Genomic DNA, 12473 nt, shown 5'->3' on the forward strand with positions numbered 1-12473 from the left:
TCCTGGTTCCTTCCTGTTTCCTGTTTCCTGTCTGTGACTGTTTGCCCTGCTGACCTGCTCCTGCCTTCACTGACGCTCCTGTCTCATCTCTCCTGCCCTCCTCTCTCTCTCTCTCTCTCTCTCTCTCTGGTTCTCTGCTTCTGTCTGCAGTAGAGATTAAAGTCATTAAGGATCTGCCGTGGCCTCCTCCGGTCGGGCAGCTCACCTCCAGTCCTCCTCTGATGGAGACTCCGTCTTCTCCGGGAGCGTCAGCCTGTGACCAGCTCCAGCACGGTGGGTTCACCTCCTCCAGACCCCCAGCAAACACTCCAGTAGAAGGCTTAGGGTATCTGATTTTAACAGTAATTAAGTATCTTACTTATAATAAATATAGGCTCAAAGAGACATGCTAGTCAAAAACTGTAACGCTGTGGAGAAGCTGGAGAAAACAGGCAGAGGCAAGGATCTATGTGCAGGGATTTAATGGAAAAACTAGAAGAGACAATAAGCCAAAAACCACAGGGAACAACGGACAGAATGACAGGCGATCAGACAAACATTAGGGGAGAGAGGGGACGGTTGCAACACTTTTTGCATTTCCTTTAGTTTCTCAGAGGCTGTTTGTATTAGAAAGCCAAAATTTTAATACAATAAAGCCACATCTGTCAACTACTCACACTCATTGCTGAAACATATGTACATATGATAATATACATGCAATGTATACTTGGATAGACAAAGTCAAACGTTGCAGCTGACCCCACAACAGGGGACAGTTGCAACATTCGTTAAAATGTAATTAAATATCTTTTTGCAATTTCTTGATTTTATTTGTGTACAGACTGAGTTATATATATATATATTTAGAAAGATAAATAGTGAAGAAAAAAAACATTTTCAATTAACAAGTCACAACCATGTTTTGGTTAATTATTACAAATATTTAATACTTTACACCTCTGCGCAGATCTCCTAGTCTTTATGAGACATCACTAATCAAACACCTTCAACATCTGCGTTGTTTCTCCTAATCTATAATGAGATTAAGTGAAGATGCTTTTGTTGAGATCTGACCACTGTCTCGAGATTTGTATCTTGACTTCATATATTTCACAGTGTGACTTTATTTCTCATAATTGCTGCTTTATTTCTCCTAAATTTGACTTTACAGTGTGACTTTAAATGTGCTTTTGTTTTTCATTTAAAACTCTTTCAGTTTCTTCTTCTTCCAACTCTTCTATTCTGAGGCAGAAATTAATAGATTTTCTTCTTCTTATGAAATAATATTTACTGTGTATGTTATTTCCTGGAAATATCAGAACATTTTGAAACAGTGTTTTTCAGGACTGTAGGACTGGCTTTTTTGTTGTTTAGGGAGGGGGGGGGGGGGGGGTTATCTCAAACTGGCTAGAAAGTAATTTTTATCAATCCTAAATACTGGAAAATACAGTCCAGTACACAGCAACACTTGGAAAGGCAATGGAAAATCCTTGGAAAGTTATTAGACATTTTATTGAATTTATTAGATGTGGGAACTCTGTTTTTATATATATATACACCTCATTGGCTTTTATGGAGCTCAGCATCTGCAGATCCAGCTCCGACGCTCAGAAACAGCTTCTTCTCAGACGTTTAGTGTTTCCCTTCACAGTTTGCCACCTCCATGTAACGTGATCACCAGGTTCCTCGACTGCATTTCAGTCCTCTGACAGATGTTCAGGTCCTCAGGAATATGGTTTCTACGCTATCAGATGATTTCCATTGCAGGCGTTTTGGAAAGCTTACGCTCACGTGTCGCCATTAAAGCAAAGAATGCTTGAGAGTGTTGCGTGTCGGCCGTGAGCGCGCTGGAGATCCAGATTTATGTGTGGAGCGGTGAAGTGCAGGTTTGTGTGGATTTGAGCACATCGGGCGGCTTTAAGTTAACCTGCATTGATCCTTTCCTCCAGAGATTAAGCGTAAGACGATCCCGTCGTCGCAGGAATAAACGGGTTAAAGGGTCGTTTCACAGAGATCAGGGAAATACACTGCGAGTAAAGCTGTCTGCCCTCGCTCTGGATGCTTTCAGATCCGCAAACTAATGAAAACACTTCAAATATTAACATTTTTGTTCATTTGAATAAAGCTGAAATTAAATAAAATATAAATATTGAATGAAATATTTACATAAAAAAGTACAATTGAAATAAAATTAAATTAAACCTAAATATTTATATCTAAAAACAACAATATTTAAATAAATATATAAAATAAATAAGTAATCACATTTATTGTTGTTAATTGAAATAAAGATGAAATAAAAATGTAAATATTAGATTAATCTTGAAACTGAAATGAGTTTAAGTAGAAGCACTATAACTACTAACTGGAATTTTTTTTTTTTTTTAAATAGTTATATTGAAACTAATTAAAATGACAAAAGCACATTACAGTAAAAATTTAACAAATTAAAATGAAAACATTATTGACATTTACATTTAGTTGTCATATTTATTAATTTGATAATTTTTAGTCATTAATTTGAGTCCGATGCAGGCGCAGGATTTGTACACAAGTGCTGGTTTAAAGTTGGTTTAAGTCTCTTTTCTGGTGTTGATGCAGGTCACATCTAAACATGCTATCAGCACATTCTCTGAATTACGTCTAAAAGCAGCAGTTAACCTCACTAATCAACCAGCTGGTTACTGCATTACTAGTCAACCAGCTCGTCATTTATTCCTTTGTTCAGAGCTATATAGCACCTGACAACCTGTCACATCAATCTGACGAGATTTTAATTTTGGCAGCTACCTGATGGGCCAGAAATTAAATTTGCATATAAATATCGTCAAAATCTTTTGTTTGCACCGAGAAAAGCCGGAGCTTCTTTTGTTTTGGCGTCTGAATTAATTGTTGCTGCTTTCCAGTCCTTTCTTCTGGGCTCATATCTGCCTCGTGTCTCTGTAGAATATGGAATAATAGAATTAAAAGCGATGTAGATTTCATTATGTGGGGTTTAGCCCGCGAGGCCTGCTGTTCTCTGCCTTTGTGAAACACATGGACTGTATTCCTGGGGTTTAATGAAGGGAAGAAACAAAAGAGGAATGAATTTGTCCGTGTGTTTTTGTGACTGTAGTTAATCTCTCCCTCTGAGCGCTGCTCTCTCCTGATGGAACATCCATTAGTCAATTAGGAAATGAGAATTAATTAGCAGCTTTAATTAGTGAGTGTGTTGAGAAGTAGCCCTCGTTGAGTGTTTCAGTATGGAATGGAGCATTTAGTGTCTGTGGATTCAAGACAGATGAAGATGTTTAACGCTTCAGTGACGTCTGTGTTTTATTCATCTGAAGATTGTTTAAAGTTACAGGAGAGATTTGACAGGAAACTATGTGATAAACTGGATCAGGAAAACTTGTGATGTTAATAATAATAATGACAATGATTATAATAATTAGCCAACACACTTCATTAATATAAAAAAAATATTAATATTGTTGTTGATTTTGTTGTTCTTATATTCTAATAACAATAATAATAATTATTAATCCAAAAATAATGATTATCCCACACAAATAATAAGAATAATTATAATAGTAATGTTTTTTTATACTATTGATAATAATGTTGTTGTGTATGATAATAATAAAACATAAAATATTATTTAAATAATATACATTGATAAAGATATGAATAATGTTTCTATTACTACTAGTACTACTACTAATAATAATGTTGTGTGTGAGAATTATAAAACATTAAATATAATTTAAATAATATACATTAATAATTGATGTGTTTATTATTTTCATGATCATGAAAAATCTGCAAATATCAGGGAATTTAGTTTAACTATAAAAGTCCTAAGTCATGGTGCTTTCTTTAGATGCTTAAGTTTTTTGAGGGATATATTTGCTTGAAAATACTGAATACAATTCCATCAGTTGGAGAAATAATGGAAAAGCCATGGAGTTACAATCAAAAGATCAGTGTTTGTGTGTAAATACTGATGTGAAGTGAGTCTGAATGCGGTTTGATACAGAAGGACAGCAGCGTCTGTGATTCTCCAGTCCTGATGATTGCAGTCGCGTGTTTGATTCCTGCATCGGATGTGTTGTTATCTGGGTGTTGTGTTGTGTGTGAATGGCTGTTATCTCTGGTCGGAGATCCCTCACCCATCCGTCGGCTGACAGCTTGATCTGATAAAGCTCCTGCCACATTCACCTCATTCTCTTTCCCCTTTTCTCTGAATCATGAGCAGGATATTGTCTTGTTGAGTTCAGGTTTCTTGTGTGATGCGCTCTGGAGATTGCTTAGAGGTGACAAACTTGTAATACATGCAATAAATATCTTGATCTGTTTAGCTTCTAAATTTCTTCTGTTACCTTTATAGAGATGAGATGAGTGTGTCTCTGTAATAACACACATACCGTGGGTTTATGGCTGTATTATTGGTTCAACTGCTGCATGAATTAACATTATCATTAACTGCACGACTGACCATAACTTTTGAAAATAATTGAAAGACTATACTAAAAAATTTAGGACTGATTCTACAATGTGGAAAACAGGGACAGAATCATGGAATCCAGTCAATCAATCAATCAATAAAATGGAATTTACTGTATAAAGCAGAATGTCAGAAAATGTGGGTGAATAAATCAAAGGGCTGCACACTTAATCACATCACTATATGCACTACTCTTTGTGAATATTTGAGAAATCTCATCAAACTCAAAGATCGTATATATATATATATTAAGTTCAGTTTAACTTGAAGAAATTATGGCATAAATATATTATTATTGTACAGTAAAATGCAAATAAATAAATAAACAAATTTATAAGTAAATAAATCGGGTGGTGATGGCGCAGTGGATAAGACACATGCCTTTGGTGTGAGAGACCTGGGTTCGAATCCACTGTGAGACACCAATGTGTCCCTGAGCAAGACACTTAACCCCTAGTTGCTCCAGAGGCGTGCGACCTCTGACATATATAGCAATTGTAAGTCGCTTTGGATAAAAGCGTCAGCTAAATGAATAAATGTAAATGTAAATAACTAACTTTTTTGTTTTTTTTATTAATATCACGGCACTCACACACACTCACTCTCACACACACACACACACACACACACACTCACTCACTCACACACACACACACACACACACACACACACACTCACTCACTCACTCACTCACTCACTCACACACACACACACACACACACACACACACACACACACTCACTCACTCACTCACACACACACACACACTCACACGCAGTGTTGTGCAAGTTACTGCCAATCTGTAATACATTACAGATTACTTGTTACTGTTATTTAAAAGTAATCCCTTACCGTACAATATTACTGTCTCAGAACTGTAATGCGTTACATGACTCCTGTATTACTTTTGAGTTACTTTCACCAAAATATCGACAGAAGTAGAACTAAACATTCTAAAATGACAAAATGTACTAGAGCCCTGCTCTAATGGCAAAGTGTTTATTTTTCGTTCCGGCTTTTTATTAAGTTCATTTAGAAAAAAACATTTGGAGCATTTTTTGTTCATCAAATAAGTTTTTTTCTTTCTTAAAGTAACGACCAAGTGGTCAGCAGCAGACCGGCAGGCTGATCATAGCTTATGTTTTATAAATGTAGCCTTCTCAAATCATCATGACTTGCCTAAAATAAAATCTATAGATATATTAAAACAGCTCAAGCATATAACAATGTTTAAACCTTTAAACTAAATGTGCGCTGCATCCAGTAGTTTGTGCAGAGAGTGGAAGCTAAAGCGCAGGACATGAGGCACCAGCGCAATCAATTACAATTTTTTTTTCAATGGAAACAACTTATGCCATAATTTTTGCTCATAAGAGTAATACATAATTTGTAACTGTAAAGGGTCTACTTTTATTTGTGTGCACTCACAATATTAAAAAAACGTTGTGCTTTTATCTTGAACAGGAGCGCTTCACAAAAATGAACCGAAAGACAGCGAATACATGCCTCACAGACATGATAAATATCTATATCGAAAGCTTTAAATTACTACTTAACGAAATAAATAAAAACAAAAACTATTTAATATAATCGTTATCCGTGAAGATGCACTTCTCTCTAAAGGCGCGTCTAACGAGGAGATGGCGAATCCTTACTATTTCCCCCGGACACATTCACGGTAATTACTTTTGCTTTATTGTGTGTATTTGAAGGCAGAACTCTTCATCTGTGCTGACGGCTCGCTGCGGGACACTAAACACTGCCAAGTCGGTCTTGACAGTCGCTGCAGCACGGACTCATGTTGTTTCCATGATGGATGTCTAAAATATAAAGAGAAGGAGAAGCCTAAAACAGCCGCGTCTGAACTATGACGTGAATATTGGCCCGAAGCCCGGCTCTATGGATATAAAAAAGTCAGAGCCTGACTTTAAATTAAATAAAATAAAATCGGGGGCTAAAAGTGTGTTGTAACGCAAGCGTTACTGAACATGTACCGAGTAAAATATTACTGAAAATTGATTAGTAATGCCTTACACTACTGCGTTACAGCAAAAAGTAATACGTTACTGTAATGCATTACTTTTGTAACGCGTTACTCCCAACACTGCTCACACGCACACACACAATCAGCTGCTTCAGCATTATTACATGATCATAATGCTAATTATCCCCGCTAATATTCAAGCACAAGCTGTTTTATTCATTTGAATATGTTTAATGCTCATTGTCATGCATTTGATGCATCCTGGTTATACATATGTATGCAGCATAACCTGATGTGGTTTGATTGAGTGAATGTGCTTACATTACTGTACCATGATACTTTCTAATCATGCGCTGTTATGATTTTACTGGACACATGATAGAAACGTGATACTTTTTCATGATACATGAATATGGTAATAATTCAGTACCATGGTAATGCAGTGGCCTTAAAATGTAACTGGACAATTATAACTTAGCAGTATATAATAGCATATCAAAAGTTATATTTCTTAATGCAAATATAAATAAATAAAACACATACACACTACTGTACACAGGAAAAATAATTAATATTGTGAAATATTATTACAAGTAGCTGTTTTCTATGTGAATATGTGTTAAACTGTAATGTATTTCTGTGATCTGCAGCTGTATTTTCACATGATCTTCAGAAATCATAATAATATACTGATTTACTGATCAACAAACATTTCTGATTATTATCAATGTTGAAAACAGTTGTGCTGCACAATATTTTTGTGCAAACCGTGATACATTTTTATTTTTCAGGATTCACAGATGAATAGAAAGTTCAAAAGAACAGCACTGTAACATTATAAATGTCTTTACTGTCACTTTTGATCAATTTAATGTATCTTTGATGAGCAAAAGTATGCATTTCTTAAAAAAAATAATAATAATAATTTGACTGACCCCAAACTTGTTGCTAACATGTTAATAATGATTATGATGAACTATGACTTCATACAGTCGTATTTGTAAGCATTATGTGAGAATTGGATTGTAAAAAGCATGACCGATTGTTTTTGTACAGCCTGAGGTTATTAGTGTGTATGCATCAGTCAGACTGTAGTGTTGTGATCACACTGCTGCAGGTGTTTGTCGACAGTCATACTGGCCTCTAGTGGCAGCAGACACTACAACACTGTACATCATTCACCGGAAACATAAAGGATCTATAAAGAGTACAGTATAGGGCAAGTTCACTGTCCTGCAGTTTGACCTCCTGCATATTAATATAGACTTGCATATAATTTTAACATCTAAAATCATAATTTAGATTTTTAAAAAATGAAAAAAAACAAAAAAAAACAAGAAAGGTTACTCATTAAAAGGTTCTTAACCCATAACTCTTTGCTCCACCCACTGAGGCGGTGAACTGCTCCATATGCTCAGTGTTTTACTGTAATAAACTCTGATACAAGAGACTCTGTTTAATTGATCTTTGATGCTTTAAAGAGCCTGTGAGTCACAGATCAGATTGTCCATTCACCGTAATTACACTCTTACAGTGAGACAGAGAGAAAACACACACACACACACTTCCAGCAGAGCCTCCTCTCTGTCTTTGTAGTGTGTGTGTGCATGTGTGCGTGTGTGTGTGCATGTGTGCGTGTGTGTGTGCGTGTGTGCGTGTGTGTGTGCATGTGTGCGTGTGTGTGTGCATGTGTGTGTCTGTGTCTGTGTCTGTGTCTGTGTGTGCCTGGTCAGTAATGCTTGAGACTGCAGATTCATTCATCAGAAACATGAGCTCTGACTACAGCTACATCCTGTGACCCCTCTGACCCCCATGACCTCTGTGACCCCTGTATCTCAGGTGGACTGATGGCTGTACTGGGCATTTATAGACACAGATGTAGATTTTTTCCAGCTATATAATAGTCAGCATTTCATAATATATAACTTTTTATTCATTTTATTAATTGTTGTTATTAATGTATTCATTTTATTAATTGCTGTGTGTGTGTTTGATTAGTATTTATTAATTGTATTCTATTATATATTTAATGTTATATAGTATAATAACAATAATTCACTACTCAATTTCACACTAAAGTTCACATCCTGTGCATTCAGCTAGTTATTCTCTGGACAGGGTGATCAGTGCCCCAATATGAAAATTATTTTTAATAAAAAAATAAACAATGAATAAAATGGCAAATAATTAAAGTCATATATTATTCCATATTTAAATCTCATGTAGGTGTATTTATTGATAAGGCAGATGTATTTAAGGCAGATTAATTAAATGAGTTTGCGGTCCAGCTGAAGCTGCAGTGTTCGTAAGGTGATGAGAAACAGCAGCGGTGTTCAGCTGTGTTTGTTCAGTCTGTGTCTGCATCTGTTCCCATGTTTCTGCGAGATAAAGCGGTTCAGATAAAGCTCAGGGTCAGATGACGACACTGCCACAGAAATCAAACGTGCTTCCACTCTCATTCATGACTCTGTGTGGGTTTATGTGTGTTTTCCTTTGATTCTCGTGAGCCGGTCTCATACGGGACGTCCCGCGTTCCCTCTCGTCCGCATGAGGATATTTGAGTGTGTTTATGAAGCGTCTGGCTCGTCTGCAGCTCCTCTCGTTACACGCAGGATGAGCTTCAGTCCCTCAGGCGCGTACAGAGACTTCACTGGATTGAGTTACGGCCCGCAGGGGGTTTCTGCTCAATAAAACACAAAGCCCAATGTATGGACTGCTAGTCTTACAAGGCCATGCTGGGAATTTTCTTCAAAACCTATTTCTGGATAGCAGTGACATGCTTGGAATTACAGGTCACTTGTGGATTTCATTCCAACATTTTCTTTTTATTATCATTTTCAACACAAGGACAACCTCCAACCTGATTATTACAATTACAGTTATAGTAAGAAATGCGCAAAATGAACAGTTTGGATAGTATAATTAAGGGATAATATACAGTCACACTCATTCATGATGCACTTTACCAACTCAACTGTCACAGCTTTAATTACGTTGCACGAGTGCATAAGTGCATAGTGTAAAGTGCATAATTTGGGACGCAATTAGAGATCAGTTGTCAGTTATGCAGTTGAGCTGTCATTAAATGAATATGAGACTTCTGACCCATCATCAGTAGTGTACTGTGTTTCTGCTGTTACAGTGCAGTTTGACGGCGTGGAGAAGGACCTGAAGTGTCGTCCGCTGCAGCGGCACTCGAGTGGGAAGACGAGCTCCACCGAGCCGAGCGTTGGCGAGCGCATCGACCCGGCCGTGCCTCTGGAGAGCCAGTTGTGAGTCGAACACACGGCAGACGCTTGATGAAGGCTCTGCTGCTCTTCCTCGCTCACGTCTGTCGTTCTGTGCTCCACAGCTGGTATCACGGAGCCATCAGCCGGACGGACGCCGAGGCTCTGCTGCGCTTGTGTAAAGAGGCCAGTTACCTGGTGAGGAACAGCGAGACCTGTAAGAACGACTTCTCGCTCTCACTCAAGTAAGAAGCTCATCGTCACACACACAGATTACTCTACAGCCACTAACAACACTTATAAAGTCGCTCTGTATAAAGGCTCAGATAGGTTCAGTGTGAGCTCATGTGAGGTCAGTCACTCCTGCTGAGGTTAGCTTTCTCTCACATGACCTCTGACCCCTTCGTCCCACGCTATAACCTTTTATCTTTTAGCTTAATGTGGGCTGAAATGTGTTCCTCACCTTTAGAGCGGTCACCTTTCATCAGCTCAGACCGAGAGCTCCAGGGCAGTCAGTGCAGGAGAGGTGTGTGTGTGTGTGTGTGTGTGTGTGTGTGTGTGTGTGTGATTCAGATTTGAGACGTTCAGCAGCTCAGGCAGAGTGGTGCTAAATTCAGAATTGAAGAATTAGCTTTATTTCAACTCATAAATGTGAATTTGAAGTGAAATTACAGGAAGATGAGTTTACCGAATTCAAAGAAATTCAACAGGAAAAGACAGAAAGAAAACTGGAAGGAAGGAAGGAATAAAGACAGAAAGAAAGAAATTATAGTAAATACAATGAATGAATAAATGCTCTGATTAAATGAATGCATGAATAAACTGAATGCATTGAATAAATAAAAATAAATACAATTAAAAAATTAAATAAATACACTGATTAAATTAATTAATGAATGAATAAATGAACTGAATGCAATAAATAAATAAAAATAAATAAATAAAATAAATACACTGATTAAATATGAGTGAGTGAGTGAGTGAGTGAGTGAGTGAATGAACTGAATGCATTGAATAAATGCAATGAATAAATAAAAATAAAGAAATAAAATAAAGAAATGCACTGATTAAATGAGTGAGTGAGTGAGTGAGTGAGTGAGTGAGTGAGTGAGTGAATTGAATTGAATTGAATGCATTGAATAAATGCAATGAATTAATGAAAATAAATAAATAAATGAATAAATAAAATGAATACATTAAATGAATGAATAAATAAACAATGCATTGAATAAATGAATGCAATGAATAAATAAAATAAAAATGAGTCAAATGAATAAATGAAATGAATACAATGATTAAATATAAGAATTAATAAATAAAACAAATACATTAAATAAATGAGTAAATTAAATGAAAACAATACAAATATGTATAAAAAATACAAATGTATAACAAATACAATGAATAAAGGAAATCAATATATTGGAATAAATAAATAAATTTGAATGAATAAATTCAGGGAATTAGTTGAGTGTAAATGGTGCACAACCCTGTTCTTCCTTAATGCGCTTGGATTAGAATGCACCTTTGTTTTCATGCTTAATGTGTTATTTGAACCCTAATTTTGTCTATATGATCATTTCAGTGGTGGGTCGTAACCACAAAAGTGAAGGGCAAGTTAAAATGATTTTCTGTGATGATCAACAGCTGTCACCTGTAGCATGTCTTTAACAGACATTAAATCATGTTGTGGGCTGAATCATGTATTCAGTGTCATGAGAGCAGGTCTGAACACAGAAGCAGTGAGAGTCGAGAGTCTGTGAGGGTTTGTGCTAAAGCAGAGCTGACAGCATGTAGAAAGCTTTGAGACTTCACACACAGTCCGTCCTCAGAGACTCTTACATACAAACGAGTCTGCTGAAATATTAATGCATCTATGAAACACTCCTGTCTGTGTGCAGCATCACTGATGAGCAGATGAGACACCTGACCATAACACCGCTCTTTCATTGTTGGGTCATCTATGAATCATTAACATGTTGCTAAGATAATGAGGTGATGCTCTAATTAACTAAAGCACACAGACTGAGGTGCCTTTATTAGTGCTTTGTGTTGAATGTAGGGCAGACATCGGTCCGGTTTTGTCTGTCTATTGGCGTGGGCTTGATCCTGACACTCATTTGTCCTCCTTTTAACATCTATATTTTATACTTTAGACAATAGTTTATAACAAATAAATAAAAATGTTAATGTTATGTTTAAGTTAATATTAAGTGGCATACTTTTTATACACAATATTGTCAATATTGCAACTACAGTGTAAATGCATTCATTACATCTCTGAGCTGCATAAATACATACAATGCATAAAACAATGTGTTAATAAATCCCTACTTTAATAAATAAATGCCAATAAATTATAATGCATTAATAATAATAATAATTAATGTCACCTCAGATGCAGCCTCTGTGCAACTTCTGCAATGCAAAGATGGATTTTGTTGATATTGATTCTAATTGTATTTATTTAATAAATATATGCATTTTTAAGAATTTTTATTTATATGAATTCTTTACTAAGGTTAGAAAATGTGTCCCTGGAAATCATTTTAAGGGGGAAAATATTCCCTTTAGTTTTTTTTTTGTATTATTTTTCATATCTGAGTCTTTGCATGATGCTCTATAACGGCGTCTGTAGGTGGTTCGCTCATGAAACGGAGCGGTTGTCTGAGTAGATTTGTGGTCCAGAGCGGAGCGTAAGTGAATGGATGAGTCCAGTCTCTTAAAGATCTTAAAAGGCAAAGAGGCTTCAGCGGTGGCCTGCTTTATGGACAGAGAAAGAGAGAAAACGGCTGAA

The 12473-nt window shown here is 36.4% G+C and overlaps 1 protein-coding gene across 2 annotated transcripts in view; it reads left to right on the forward strand.

The window, feature by feature from the left end:
- Window positions 1–12473, forward strand: part of shf (Src homology 2 domain containing F) — a 126665-nt gene that overhangs the window by 106745 nt on the left and 7447 nt on the right. For both annotated transcript variants that reach the window (XM_079374625.1, XM_079374624.1), the window contains 2 exons: window positions 9592–9721; window positions 9802–9921. In XM_079374625.1, coding sequence (XP_079230751.1) covers window positions 9592–9721; window positions 9802–9921 — 250 coding nt within the window. The remainder of the gene's footprint in view (window positions 1–9591; window positions 9722–9801; window positions 9922–12473) is intronic.

The sequence above is a fragment of the Barbus barbus genome, assembly GCF_936440315.1.
Source record: "Barbus barbus genome assembly, chromosome: 23".
In the NCBI taxonomy this organism is placed as follows: domain Eukaryota; kingdom Metazoa; phylum Chordata; class Actinopteri; order Cypriniformes; family Cyprinidae; genus Barbus; species Barbus barbus.